This window comes from Castor canadensis, chromosome 5 (genome assembly GCF_047511655.1).
Source record: "Castor canadensis chromosome 5, mCasCan1.hap1v2, whole genome shotgun sequence".
NCBI classification, from domain to species: Eukaryota; Metazoa; Chordata; class Mammalia; order Rodentia; family Castoridae; genus Castor; species Castor canadensis.
In genome coordinates this window covers 136,828,958-136,844,234 of record NC_133390.1, presented here as the reverse complement: position 1 = coordinate 136,844,234, position 15,277 = coordinate 136,828,958, and the positions used below count along the sequence as shown (strand labels likewise).

At 35.3% G+C, this 15,277-nt stretch overlaps 1 protein-coding gene across 11 annotated transcripts in view; it reads right to left on the bottom strand.

Annotated features, from left to right (window-relative positions):
• Ralgapa2 (Ral GTPase activating protein catalytic subunit alpha 2) overlaps positions 1 to 15,277 on the bottom strand; it is a 308,776-nt gene that overhangs the window by 178,833 nt on the left and 114,666 nt on the right. For all 11 annotated transcript variants that reach the window (XR_012448144.1, XM_074074234.1, XM_074074231.1 and 8 more), the window contains 3 exons: positions 14,203 to 14,300; positions 9,010 to 9,100; positions 7,486 to 7,662 (listed from right to left, as the gene is read on the bottom strand). Coding sequence is in view for 10 of the 11 variants with exons in the window: in XM_074074234.1 (XP_073930335.1) it covers positions 7,486 to 7,662; positions 9,010 to 9,100; positions 14,203 to 14,300 (366 nt within the window). In the remaining variant the exon portion in view is untranslated. The remainder of the gene's footprint in view (positions 1 to 7,485; positions 7,663 to 9,009; positions 9,101 to 14,202; positions 14,301 to 15,277) is intronic.

Here is a 15,277-nt window from a genome sequence, read left to right as displayed (position 1 = left end):
TATGTGTATATATGTGTATTCAACTGAGATTAACTGTATTGTATAGATTTTCTCTGTTCTTACTAATATTTATTTCTAACTCATCAATTAATGACAGCTGATACTAAAATTTCCTTCTAAGATTATCTATAATTTCTTATAATTCTGACAATTTTGCTTTATTTATCTAGAGGCTATGAAGTTCATGTAAATTCAGAATTCCTACTATCGCTGATAAATTCTGCTTTAAATTTTATGTTGCTGACATACATATAGTTAGACCAGTGGTCTTCTTTCCTTTAAAAAAAAATCTATTCATTGGGATGGCTGATTTGCTTGCTTTTATTACTAACATCTTAGTATAGGCTTTCTGCTCAACTCACCTTGTTTTTGCTTCTCTTTTGAGTCTTTGGTGTGAATTTAATGAGTTGTGTGCCTACCCTCTTTCTCTACTTGTACACTATCCATTTGTTACTAGCATAATTATTCCCTAATTATCCTACTTCACCCCATACAAATAAAGACGGACTTACTTCTAGGCAATTACCAATCCCCATTGAGTGTCATCTTGATTACATATGTTGTTGTGTTTATAAGGCCCTATCAAAGGAAATAAAGCACAATCTCTGGACCTGAGGTGCTCATGTAGCGATATCAAAGCCAACAAGGAGCAAGAAGGAATGAAATTTGAAAAGAAACAAGAGCAGACCCAAGACTGGCTACCACTGGCTTATTAAATTAGTGATAGAAAGATTGCAAGACACTGAAACAAAGGATTCAGTAAGGATGGCACATTGTGTCACTGAAGGCCTTCTATAGGAGCAATGCTCCTTCTTAGGGGAAAACACACCTGCAGCTAGCTCCCACAGGAACATCATGTACTCAATATGTGAAGATATCCAAACTAGAATTCCTACATACCATGCCTGAAGGACTGAAGGTACCAAGAGCAAAAAGGCCTAATCACGGGCCTTGGGCATTCTCTGATTGGCTTTTATAAAGCTTCAAAACAGAGATTTCTCCCTAAATGTTTATTCTGTAAAGTGCAGTATCAAGCATCTGATAGTCTGAGAAGGCTGAAGATTTAATAACTGCTTATGAATCAGCCTAAGTTTCAAGTGAGCAAACAGCATAATATGCCATTAATGTTTTCTATAATCACAGCTACTTGGGAGGCAGAAATAGGGAGAATCATGGTTTGAGGTGAGGCAGGGCAAAAAGTTAGCAGGATCTCATCTCAACAAACAAGTCAGGGGTAGTGGTGCATGACTTTTTCCTAGCTATGCAGGAGGCATAGGTAGGAAGATCATGGTCCTAGGATAAGCCAGGCAAAAAGTACAAGACCCTGCTAGAAAAATAGCTAAAGCAAAAAGGGTTGGGGCCTTTGCTCAAGTGGTAGAGTACTTGCTTAACAAGCACAAAGCCCTGAGTTCAAATCCCAATACTACAGAAAAGGAAAAGAAAAGACCATACATTGTCTTTAATCCCTTGAGGGGGAAAGAGTAATAAAATTAGGTGACTTGTAGCTTTGTTTCACTCCCTACCGAAATTCAAAAATGTAGCCATCCAAAAGAGAGGTTACTCCAGCATTGCAACAATACTGGAGCACTGCTAGAGTAACAGTTCCTTATAAACACTGACCAGGTATCCCTGCTTCTCTTTGCTACCTGACAATTAACAGATCCTATTATGAAATGACCTCTCATAATTTCAATACTGCTTTATACTCAGAAAAAGTCTTGCCTCAATGACAAAATTCCTAGGCACCATTTGCTATCACATTTTCCAAATATGTGAGTTGTTAGAAATTTTTCAAATGACTATATTTTTCAACATTAGTGCAAAAAAGATTTTAATAAGTTAAAATGGTTTTACCCCAAGTTATCCCACTGATATATATGTAACAGTAGATACTGACATTTTACATGTAGATGATTTCTCAATGAAGGGGCAATTAATTAAAAATAGGGATTTGAGAGATTTCAGAAAATTTCATGTTCACCCCAAAATGCCAAATATTTGGTTTATTTTCATTAGCAAGTTAGGATGCTAACCTAGTATTTTTTTTTCTTTGTTATACTAAATGTTACAGAGATATTTAAAATTTTTTATTACAGTGGGAACTCTTATAAACAAAATTGTATCATCTTTCTCCAAAAACATGATTTTAACATAGAATTGTAAAATTTAGGAATTTGCAAATACGAAAAGGATTTTAGCTACGAGTTAAGTCTTGGTAATTGGCGACTATGACCAAGTGATATTTTGTTTTCCTTCCTCCCTTCCTTTCTTCTTCGTGAGATTTGAACTCAAGGCCTTGGGTTTGCTAGTCAGGCCCTCCACCACTTGAGTCATGCCTCCAGCCCTTTTTGCTTTAGTTATTTTTGAAACAGTGCCTCATATTTATGCCAGGCCAGACTGCACCATGATCCTCCTAGCTGCACTTCCCACAGTACTGGGATGATAGACAAGTGCCACCACACCTAGCTTTTTATTGGTTGAGATGGGGTCTGAAGAACTTTTTGCCCAGACTTGCCTGGAACCACAATTCTCCCAAGTAGATAGGATTACAGGTGTGAGCCACCACACCTGGCCACAAGTAGCTATTTCATATGGCTATAATTTATAAAGACCTAGAACAGTGTTGAAGAAATATAGCCCATGACATTGAAAATAAGTTTCTCTTTTAATTTAAAAACTACACAAGCTGGTGGAGTGGCTCAGTGGTAGAGTGACTGCTTAGAAAGGGTAAGGCCCTGAGTTCAAGCCCCAGTACTACCCCCCCAAAAAAAATTACACAAAAAACACAAACTTAAAGGCTCTAGTTAAACACCTTAATTCTGGGGACAGAAAAATCAGGCCTGAACCTGAAGGGTCAAAATGGAGAAGAAGCAAGTTGGCATTCAGCTGCTCACCACTTCAACCTCACACTCATTCCTTTCCTCCTCTGCTGTCCAAGGACATGCACTGTTGACTTTAAAGATTTTAAAAGATGTACTACCAATGCTACTGTAGCTATCACTGTTATTTTTCTCAATAATCTTTCATGATATCAAAACAGATCAAGACATGGTAAAAATACCAAAATGTGTGTGATAACACAGAATGTTGATGAACGGTTCCTAAAGAAACAATTTTAGTAGAGGATAATAGGATGTAATTCACATGCAGAACTATAATTAAAAGCAAAAGGATTTCTATAAGCAAAATTTGGATGCAAGGGCTGTGATAAATACGCTAAATAAAAGAGATTTGTGAAACTGCCTTACATATGTACAATTTTTAAAAGATCAGAATGTAATTGCTATTTTTAGCTAAATAGTAACTTATAGCTTAAAGCATATTTGCTCATTGATTTAAGTTATTTACTGAAAGCTTCTCTCCTGCTATGCATTGTCCTAGGAGCCAAGATTCAGCTGTGAACACAGACAGTAAGCCCCCACCCCAGGTTAGATTTTATTAGGTGAAGACCCTGGACTCTTCCACTAAACCAACATGTTGAGTAACATTTCTTAACAAACCTTATCTTAAAACTTACCACTGAGCTAACAGTAACTTGGGAATGAAAGAGTTTATTAAAGCTGGTTTTTACTTGTTAAGTGCCTAATAAGCCATGGAATATTTCAACTTTTGCTCATTTAAAAAGTTTTCATTTTGCCAAGGTCAACTTATTGATACTTTTTTTTGTAGTTAGCTTTTTGTTTGTTTTTGCTTCTCATATGAGAAATCCTCCCTATCTAAGATCATAGACAATTTTTAAAAAGAAGAGTTTTTAAAGTTTATTTTTCATATTTAATAATTTTTCCTTCTGGGATTGATCAAGCATGGTGTGAGGTAGTGATTCTATTTCATTTTTTTCTCCCACATGGCTAAATACTTGTCTCTCAAGGATTTGTTAAGTAGTACATTCTTTCCTTCCCACATCTGGAAAGCTACCTATCACATATCACAACCATTACTGTGTGGATTCATTTCTGTACTTTATATCCCACCCTATCAGCCTATGATTTTAACTTTCTGTCAGTAAACTTCACAGCATTTATTACATTTTTCCTGAGTATAAGCATACATGTCTCTCATCTTCTTTGTAAGTTCTTATGACAATACTGACTATGACTCATTCATCTTTTTATTTCTCAAAGCATCTAAATCACTATTTCTAGATCATAAGTCTATCTGTTAAATAAGGGATGAGCTCAGAAACAATATTGATTGTAGCTATAAGGTCATAAATATCCCCTCTTGCAAAATTACTGCCTCAACAGAACTAACTTTATGTGTTTATTAACTACATTTCCATATTTTCTGTACTCTTAATGCTCTGGCATCTGTGTGGGTCCTTGCTAATCAGAGAGCGAATATCCCTTCCAGGTTTAGCTAATTCCTAGAGACAGCAAACACCTCACCAGGGAGCATGCTTTTCATATGTAAATGAACCAATCCAAAGCTCATACTCTGCACATCCACCTTTATCTAGTTCAAGTCAATCCTATCCTGCCCTGAATTACCCCAAGACCAGGTCCCAGGCAATTACACACAACCCTTTGCTCCAGAGCCCACTGAAATTATTCACACTAGCAATCCTAAATCTATTGACCCTGCCTCTCCTTGCTTTTCCTGTGGAAATGACAATAAAAATTGTTGCCCATGTTTTGTTCCCTCTGCCTCTTGACTAACCCTGGAGATTCCCTATGTGGCCCCTCTTTCCAGAGACCTATAAGTATAAACATTTTCCTTCATGTTGTATCTGCATGTGTTAACATATCTAATTAAAACAAATCCCATGTACATTTTAAAACAATGCAGTATAAACAATGCAAAATAAAGTTGGCTATTATTTTCAGCAAACATGAAATGATTTAAATAAGCAAACAAATATAAAAGACTGTTAGCTGGCCAGAGAAGAAAGGAATTTAAGATTTTAAAAACAACTTTACTCTAAGCATTTGATAATCAGTAGGGTAATTCAATGAGAAATAGAACTACATTGCTTTTTGGGTACATGATATTAAACACAGGGCCTACTAGGCAAATACTCTCTATCAATGAGCTATATCTCCAGCCCTACTCAAATTGTTTGATTGCTTTTTTTGTATGTCCTAAAAATCAAGCTAACATGAATTTATTTTGTTCATTTATGAAGAAATTGTTCTCTTAAGAACAGAAAGTTAAATTCAGAACTGTGATAATCCTTAAACCTTATCATATTACAGTTTGTCCTTTTCACAGATGACAAGATGAACTATTGAACTGAGTGTACTGATTTTCCATATTAGTATTTCAAAGAAGAACTAAGTATTTGGAGAAATTAATCACAACATAGAGTGTATCATACAGAATTACCTCACACAAATTAATTAAATTGAGCTATCCAATGAATACTCTGAAATGGGATCAAACTTAATCTTTCCCAAAGTCAGACAAAAGAAGTAATCATCCAATTTTCTTTCCTTTCAATAAAAATAATTAAACCTGTTCATGTTTAACTATATCACACTTGCTGAAGATTCAATGTTGGATCTATAGTACCATGATGATGATAATCTGTATATATTAAACATAAACAAGTTATTTATCTCATAAATGTAGTAATAATTCTCAAGTACTTTAAAAAAGACTTTCCAGTTGTAATGTTAACCACAACATAGTGGAAAAGAGTAGACACAGCATTGCATTTGGAGTCAAAACACTGGAAATTAGTTCTAACTCTGGAATCTATGCTCTAGTGATAACATGATTTCTCTGGGTCGCAGTTTTCCCATCTCTAAAACAAAAATGATGAGACTTGTCCTGTTTACCAAACAATATCAAAGCTCCTTGTGAATTATTAAATCCCATATAAGTTTATAGTATTATTAGTCAGAAACATTACCTATTCTATAAAGAATTTTATCCAATGCCATTTTACACATTTAATATTATCCCATCAAAAATTTCCAAACCAGAGACTTTAATCATTGTGAAAACTAAAGTTTGCTTGGTTGAACAAATTTACTTAAGATAAAATTTTAGGCTTTATTTATAATGAGTGATTTTTACCTTTGAGGGAGTAAACCCAGTGTCTTGCACTTTGTCCTCTACTATTTGAACTATGTCCCTAGCCCTTTTGTTCTTTGAGGGTCTCCCTGCATTTGCCTGGGTTGGCTTCAAACTTGAGATCCTCCCACCTCTGACTCAAATAACTAGAATTACAGGCAAGCACCATCATGCCCAGCTGATGTAGTATTTTAAAAACACTTTTTACTTACTGTGCTTTTCAATTTATTATTGCTTTTGTTTTTATATACAAGTTATCTAAGTATGAATGTGACAGAGCAGGAGGGTCTTGGGGCTAGACAAAACTTCACACATTGAATTCTTCAAAGTACTCAGCAATGTTAATACTTATCAAAGCAAAGCAAAACAAAAATCCAATTCTCCCTTGGTGTCGTCATTGTCATCAGCACTGTCATATGAGTGAGGAAGCTAAGCCTTTGTGAGGCTCACTTACTCAGGGTCATACAGTGTGTTTATGTGTTTGAGCACATGCATATGTAAACAATTAAAACTGCAGAGTGATCCCACTGTCTTGCACACCAAACTTATGTATTCAACCATTTATTCCTACAGAAACCCTATGAGGTAGGAAGTATTATCATTTTTATAAAGAAATTGAAGGACAGAATTGGGCAAGTAGCTCAAGGTTACTCAGTAATTCCTTGGCAGAACCTGCATGTAAACTCAGAAAGTTTACTGTAGTCAATGCAGAAATCTTAGAAACACAATACTGAAGAAAAAGGTTGCACAAAATAAAATAGGGTATTTTTTTAGTTTAGAAACAAAACTAAATGACATGTTGTTTGAGGACAAAACTAAATGACATGTTGTTTGAGGACAAAGACATGTATAGTAAAAAGCAATCAATAAGACTATTATAAAACCAAATTTGGGCTAGGGTCTCAGGATGCTGGGAGAAGGTAAAGGGCTTGAAAAGGGCCTTTGGGAACCTCATTGGTCTGGGTTTTATTCTGGTTCTTAAGTTGCATAGTAGGTCAATGGTGTTCATTTTATTACTGTGGTCCATAATCCATAGATAGATAGATAGATGATTGATAGATAGATCTCACAATTTATGTCATATAATATCAAATACCTTACAATAAAAATTTTTAGATATCAATCAGTAAGCTATCCAAACTCCTTGACTTATCCTGAATTTATGAGACAAGTATGTCGGAAAAATAATTCTTCTCTTTCTCTAGAGTAAATCTTATGAGGGATGGAAAAGTCTTGGCATGAACACCACCACTTCCTCCTGTAGTGGACAATGGTCATCAGCATGGCAAGCTTCCTCCCCATACCTGGCCAGTGTTTCACAGAGGACTCTAAGAATTCATGTCTGATCATGAACAATTTGATGAAGGTGGCACCCCCATCACCATGTGCTAAGGGATCCCTAGAGTTCTTGCAACTAGAAAACTCTGGGAAATTGTTTGCAGTGATGTCTCTTTTCAAACACACAGGTACCTGTTAAGTTTGAAACATCAGTGGGACTCAGTTGTAACCAATGGCGGGCATCAGAGTCAGCCACAACATCTGTGGGAGTGTTGAGTTCTGGGTCCTCCTCACAGGTTTGCCATGGGCTCATGGAGAGCTCAGCCTCATTATTACAACCCAAAGCTGGGTCACTGCTGGTACTCTCACCTGCACAAACCAAGAACAAAATTTTGAGACAATAACTAGCTGGAGATCATAATGTTCAAAATTACCTATCTTCAAGACACTAAACATCTGGCACAGCAGGAATTGCTCAGGGGCCTGGGAAGAACTGGCTGGGATTCCAGGAGTATCCCTGTGGACTACTGCTCAACAAAATAAATCTTCCAAATACAAGGCATTAATATGAGCTCCACTATATACCACTCAAGTGGCATTTTGTTCAAAGCATCTTCACTTAGTTATCCCATATACCTCAAAGATTATACCAAGTCCTAAAGTTTTCTACTTATTAACCTACAAAATGAGGATGGATTGAGGAAGATGGTGATAATTAATTGATTCCACCATGGTACAAGTTTATTCTGCTGCTGCAAGAGTCAAAAGATCAGGCTTGAAAGTATCAAGCCTGATTTTTTTAGACTTAAACCCAGGGAGAATCATCAAGTGTCATCTGGAGATGAGGTGTTTCACTACAACAGATTTTCCACAATAGAAATTCTTTCCTTTAAACAGAAGATGTCTTAATTTGTCATAATATAATTATGCTGAGCTATTAGGATTTACTTACACTGACAAAAAAACAAACCTAGACAATTCTGCTGCGTTAAGTCTCCTGCCATAATGATTTTATGTGTCTGCTGTTTCTGTCTGCTCACCATTCCAGCTGCTCTTGGTATCTACTGCTGATAGTCCTCCAGTCTTGGTGTATCTAATCTGCTGTCCTCTATTCATTTGTAAAGAAATGAAAGTTGTCTCAGTAACCAGATTACCAATCTGTTTAAACTTCATCTTCCACAGAATTCAAAGCCAACAGAGGATAGGTGGACCATGAGAAGAGCTCCTCTGCATCTCATCAATGGCTACCCTGGATGTGCAGGAGTTGCTTACCATGCTACCCGGAGAAGGAGGTAGCCTGGCATCTGACTTCAGGAAAGCAAACCTGTCTCAGGATTCCAAATTTTATTTTAAAATACTTATGTCATTGACTTCAATGTACTTCTGAAACTCGGTGTCTCTAGCCTATGGGAAGTTAACCTTCTGGAGAAGACAATTTTTCCTTCTATGTCAGTTTGTTTGCTTAAGCCCTCAGCCCTTTGCCTCTCACCTGATGAGAAGCCCGGGGAAAGACAGATAGGTCTCTCAGATATAAGAACTGTTTTATTCACTGATTAACGTTGTAGCAATCCCTGGGTTCCAGGAAGGAAAATATTCTATTTCACAACCACATCTTTCCATTTCATAAGATAATCATGCAAGTTAGAAAGTAAAAAGAAAACAAAATACAGTAACTATGAAGTTATATATACACAGACCATATTTCCTAGAACTTACTCTTCTGTCTCTCCCTCCATTTTCCTTGTGTCTGGTGCAAATCATCCTTCAAATCCAGCTCAGCAGGGCTGCTGCTTCTCCGAACTAAGATCTTCAGACAAAAAGAAATACTGTTTATTACAAGAAAGTTAAAATTTTTATAACACTGTTAAGTTGCTACTCCACATTTTTTTTTGGTGGTACTGGGGTTTTGAACGTAGTGCCTTGTACTAGCTAGGCAGGTACTCTACTACTTGAACAAAGCCGCCAGCCCTAGTCCACATTTTTAAAGAAAAAGAAACAATAAAAATAGTAACAAAACATTGAATAATATTTTCCATTTGAAGGATGTGTTCAGAAATTATTATAATTGAATTACATATTAGTCAAGATCTGAAACTTTAATTTATATTCTCTACTTTGTCAACTGATATCCAATTAAATGGATCTACTAAGAAGGGATGTCAAATTATATGGAAGTAATTTATTTTAAAGTTCTGTTTGTTCCATAGTCAAGAACATATATACAGTGAACACTTTTCTCCAGAAGGCCTAAGTTCCCCATGAATGGTGCATGTGTAGACAGGGAAAGTATAAACTCCACCCAAACTTCAAAAGGTCCATCAGTATCTTCCTACGTAAATGTGCTGCAGATGTTCCTGAGCACTGGTGAACTCTGGACCTTATGTTGAATACACACAATTAAACAATCAGGAGGTTCTACCACTTGGAGGGACAAAACATACACAAATTACACAAAATAATTACAACGTATATAAGCAAAAAATGCAAATAAACTCTCTCTGAAAGGCATATAAATAAAGTTTTACCTTAATCAGCTGACAGTTACAGGAGAGCTGTTCAAGAAGGCAATAGACATGAAGTGGTAGAGGGAAGGCAGAAGGGGACTCAAGGCAGGAAGCACGGAGTGGTAATCAGCAAGTTCTATGTGCAGGAAAAGAAGCTGATTATAGCAGGTCATGCAGGACAGCCAGGTGAAGAAGGAAAAAGGTAAGAAGAAATACAGATTTCTAAAAGAGGCAGCTGTTATGGAGCCTTCAACATAAGGTTTGGGACTTCTGACCTAATATTGACGAAATGAGAAACCATATGTTCCAGACAACAAATAGCTAGTTGTGGTTAAAATTATAATGAGAAAGATAAGTCTGGTTAGTAGTTACCTGTGTGAAAGATTACAGAGAAGAAGAAAATTGCTATGTAACTGTTATGGTGATTGAGGAATGGGGATAAAGTTTCTGATGGTGGAAAAGAAGAAAACAGAAATATTGCAGAATGGGAGGGTAGAGCTTATAATCGGGTGTATATGGGCATGGAAGAATATCAAATCACAAAAGAGTATAAATCTAGGGACAATGAGAATGATAGTGACAAGTGGGAGAAAGAAAGGAACAAACCTGACAAAGTTTCTGACATTAAAATGTTTAATCTTTAAACTGAATATTCTGTAAGTGGGAAACAAAAATCCAGGAATGGTAAGATAGAGAATAAAGCAAAGAATGAAGATATAAATTTAAGGTCCTCTACTGTAGAGTATATTAAAAATAAAAGCAAACTAGATTCAATAAGCCAATTAAAGCGATAAACGTCCCTTATAAATGAATATCCCTTTTTAAACAAACAAATGAAAACGAGGGGACCAAGTATGTAATTAAAACTCAAAACAGTCACTAAGCTAAAAAAGAACAGGCCATGAATAAAACAGTTAGAAGATTAACAGTATATGAAAAACCTATCACACAGCCTTAAAGAAAAATCATACATATCTCATGTACTAGACAGAAATAAACCCAGGATATTTTCTTAATTCCAAAGCAAGCTCTTTTGCTTCTGACTGTGTGAGAGACAAAACAACCTCCAACTATAGATCTAGATTCTCTATAAAAACTTTGGTTGCAATTTGGGCTCACAGGAAGTAAATCTCCATGAGATCAAACACTCCCCCCTCAAAAGTGAACAGAAACCAGGGAAGTCTAATGGGGCTATCATAAGGGCAAATCTAATATCCACTGCCAGTGGCAAGAGGACTGAGATCCAGGTTAAAGTAGCAACCTATGACTCCTGGAATAAAGAGTCAAATGAGTGAGATTCCTGGTGAACCATTATCATCTTAGACATCCAGGCTTTCCACAGATTAAGACCAGCCAGCTAGGAAGTGACCAAGACTACCAATCACCAAAGGAAATTAATCACCAGGCATAAGGGTCTCAGAAACAACGAACATCAGATTTAGATCCCTGAAGGGTTTCAGCTAATCTGATAAAGAATTTAGGATCACAATTTGTAAACATTTTAAAGAAATAAAAGATGAGAATCATAAAAACAGGCAAGCAATAAAATTATTAGAAATTACAAGATATACTTGAAAAGAATAAATTTCAACATTAAAACAAAAAGTATGCTATCAAGCTAAAAATAAAAACTCAATGGAGGCATTACTTAGTAGACTTATTAAGAGAGTCTTATTAAACTGAGAAACAGAGTTGATAAAACAATCTAGAATGCACCCAAGGGTCAAGGAGAATGAGTAATATGAAAGGAAGCTTAAGAGACATGGAAGACGGAATGAGAAAGTCTCTTATTTTTATCCAGAACTCCAGAAGAAAAAAAAAGTGGCAATAGTTGAAAAAAACTGTTACCAAGAATTATCCAAAGTGTCAGAAGACAAGCATCCATAGATGCATGGAACAAAGCATATTCCCAAAGGGACAAATGTATAAACCAAAAGAAACCTGTATCTAAATATACTATAATAAAACTGAAGGATAAGGAAAAAGAAACAATGACTAGATAGGATGGACAGAAAACACCTCAATATAAAAAATGAAAGACAAGGAGTGAAAACATGAGCTTCCTCAGAAATGGAGAAGAAAGAACTGGGAACTACAGTAATTAAGACACCAACTGTGGTACGGTCAGATGCCATGGCTATGCCTATAGTTCCAGCTACTTGGGAGGCAGAGATAGGAGAACTGCAGTTCAAGGCCAGCCTGGACAAAAAGTTATCTATCTCAAAGAAAAAGCCAGGCATGGTGGTACAGGCCTGCCTCCAAGCTATGTGGAAGGCAGAGGCAGGAGGATCATGGTAGGTAGCCAGCCCTGAGCAAAAGTGAGACTCTATTTGAAAAATAACTAAAAGTAAAAAAAAGGCCAGGGCCTGACTCAAGTGGCAAGTATCTGTCTACCAAGCATGAGGCCCTGAGTTCAAACCCCAGTACCACCAAGAAAAGAAAAAAATGCTGTGATACTGTCCAGAAATAAAATACACACTGAATCAAGATAAGAAGCACCAAAATGAAGGTTTATGTACATCCAGGAACTAGCATATATGAGAGATAGGCAGCATTTCAGATCAATAAAGGAAAAATGTGCTCAATAAATGAAATATGGGATAAACAGTTACCTACGAGGGAGAAAATGAAATTGTATTCCTGTATTTCTTCATAAACAAGATTCAATTCCAGGTAGATGAAAGACACAAATGTTCAGAGCAAAACTGAAACATTTATAGAATAAGTATAATATCTTAATCACTGTGTAGCTGAGATTTTTAAAAATTCCATAAAACCCTTAACCATAAATATGTTAATAGATAATATCAAAATGAAGGACTTCTGTTCACCAAAAGATATTATAGAGTGAAAATAGTCACTCATTAAAGAAAATATTTGTTACAAACATAACCAAAATAGAATCAGTTCAGACTATACAAAGAATTAGTAGAATTAAAAGAGAAAAAGACAAATCAATAGGTAAATAACAAAAAGGCATCCATAGGCATTGCACAAATGAAACATAAATAGCCAATCTGGAAAGATTATAAACCTTATTAGCAATCTGGGAGATGCAAATATTTTTACCCCCTTGATCCACAAAAATTTAAAAATCTGACTGTAAAAAGTGTTGGCAAATATGTGATATGGATGAATAGGAACTCTACACATTGCTGGCAGAAATGTAAGTGGTATAACGGTCTTGGAAAATAGGTATTATCTTGTAAAGAAGAATATTATTTTATTGTGAAAATTCATTAATTACATTCCTAGACCGTCATCATAGAGAAAACTTTAAACATATAGGTCTTGAGATAAGTGCACAAATGTACATAGCAGAGATTTTCATAAAAACAAAAGTTGAAAACAAACTAAATGCCCATCAGCTAAAGAATGGAAAAATAAATGGTAGTATAGTCACAGTGGCATACATTATAGAAAAGGATGAATTACTGCTACATGACACAATTGTAGACAAATCTTAGAAATACCTAACTGAACAAACCAATAATACTACTATTTAATGCCTTTTATAAAAGTTCAAAAATAAGGAAAAGCTAAAGAACATATTGTTTTGGAGAAACACTCATAACAAAACTATAGAGCAAAACAAGGGGCTGATACACATACAGCCAAGGTCATGCTATATTCTGAGGGGAGGCAGCCAGAGGAGAGGACAAGAAAGGAACTTAGAGACCAAAACAACAATAAAACAATGGAATTCTGGTTCTTAAGCTGGTTAATGGGTTTGTGGTTATTTACTTCATTATTGAAGAACAGAAAAAAATATATATATGTACGCTGGTATATGTCCTTTGTAAACACAAACAAGAATTTAACATTGCTCATCATTCAAACAAGGAGGAATATGAATAGGCCTTCCCTTTTTATTTTGTAATTATCTAAGATATTTAAGGTTCTATATATATATTCTATATTTTAAAAAAATACATAGGGATTACCTGCATGAGTAAGTTACAGGCTTTGTTTTAATTCCCTTCTTTATACTTTATATTTGTTTAAGTAAATGCTTTTTTAAATAAAAGAAATCATAACAAATCTGTGTGCACATTCACTTATTTATTAACTTATGTTAGGTAAGGCTACTACCTACAATGCCAGGAATAAGAAACCTGAAATGCTACTTTTACAGGCAAGTATAGTTGCTTAAAACTATACAATGCCACATATAGACCAGGCAATAAGTTCCATTTTATGTTGATTTTTTTCCCCTTATTTTTGTAGTATGACAATAATTTTACATGGAAAGCAAGCAAGACTTAAATGACTTTAAGGTCAGTTGAACCTATAATACAACTAAATGGAAAAAAATAAGTATCACTGCCACCAAAAAGTTCATTTATTGTACAATAATTTATACATTTATTTTTAATGTCAAACTGATATTTTTTTTAAAGCTTACTGTTATTCCTTCATGTTCTCTCTTCATATATCCTTTATTCTCTTGAGTAGGTCTGGGTTCTGAAGAACTCAACTTCTGTGCATTTTCTACCTTTTGACCTTGAGGTTTGGGGGAAAAATTGAGAAAAGAATGTTTCAGAAGGTAAGACAGGAGAACAATTTTTATATTTAGGTAACCATTAAATACAGATAACCTAAAATATGTAATAGAAGGAGTTATGGGTCTGAAAAACTGAGAGACTATGGGTCCAGTTCACTTACCAACCTGATCTCTGGCCCACAAAGGGTTTGGACTAGAGCAGGCTGAATATTGTGCATATGACCAATAGTCCACTTAGCACATTATGTTAGCTCAGAAAAATGTCACAAGATACTCCCTGGTGACAGTATCTCATAGAAAAGCTGGGTTGGCTGCTGAACTGCCAGTAAGAAGAGAACAGTAAGGTGCCTCTATGTTACTTAAAAATAAAGACTGACAAGAGAAAGCAGAACTAGTTTTAGTATTAAAAAAAGAGTATTACTTAAAGCCTACAAACATTAAACAAGGTGATTTTATGAATAATATAGTCAATAAATCTGAAAAAATGTATAAGGGGGATTGAACAAATTTCTAGAAAAACATAATTTACCAAAACAAGGAAAATCTTGAAGTATAATTCTTAACTTGTTTTTATTTTTGATGTTTTAAAAATTGTGTATATTTATCATGTATAACATGGTGTTTTAAAGTATGCATACATTGTGAGATAGCTAAATGGACCTAGTTAACATATGCACTACCTTCTATATTCATTTTTTTGTGATGACAGTATTTAAAAATCTCTTTTATTAGCAATTTTCAAGAATATAACACATTGTTATTAGTTATACTACCATGTTGCACAATAAGATCTCTTGAATTTATTCTTCCTCTCTTAAGTGAAGCTTTGTTAAAACTGGAATAATATTTAAAAGCTCTGTAAGAATACTCCATGCAACTTGCCAATAGGTATCTTTCCTCCTTGTGGGTGGGTATCAAACTCAGGGTGTCATGCATACCACGTAAGCGTTCTACCCCTGAGTTACACCCACAGGCT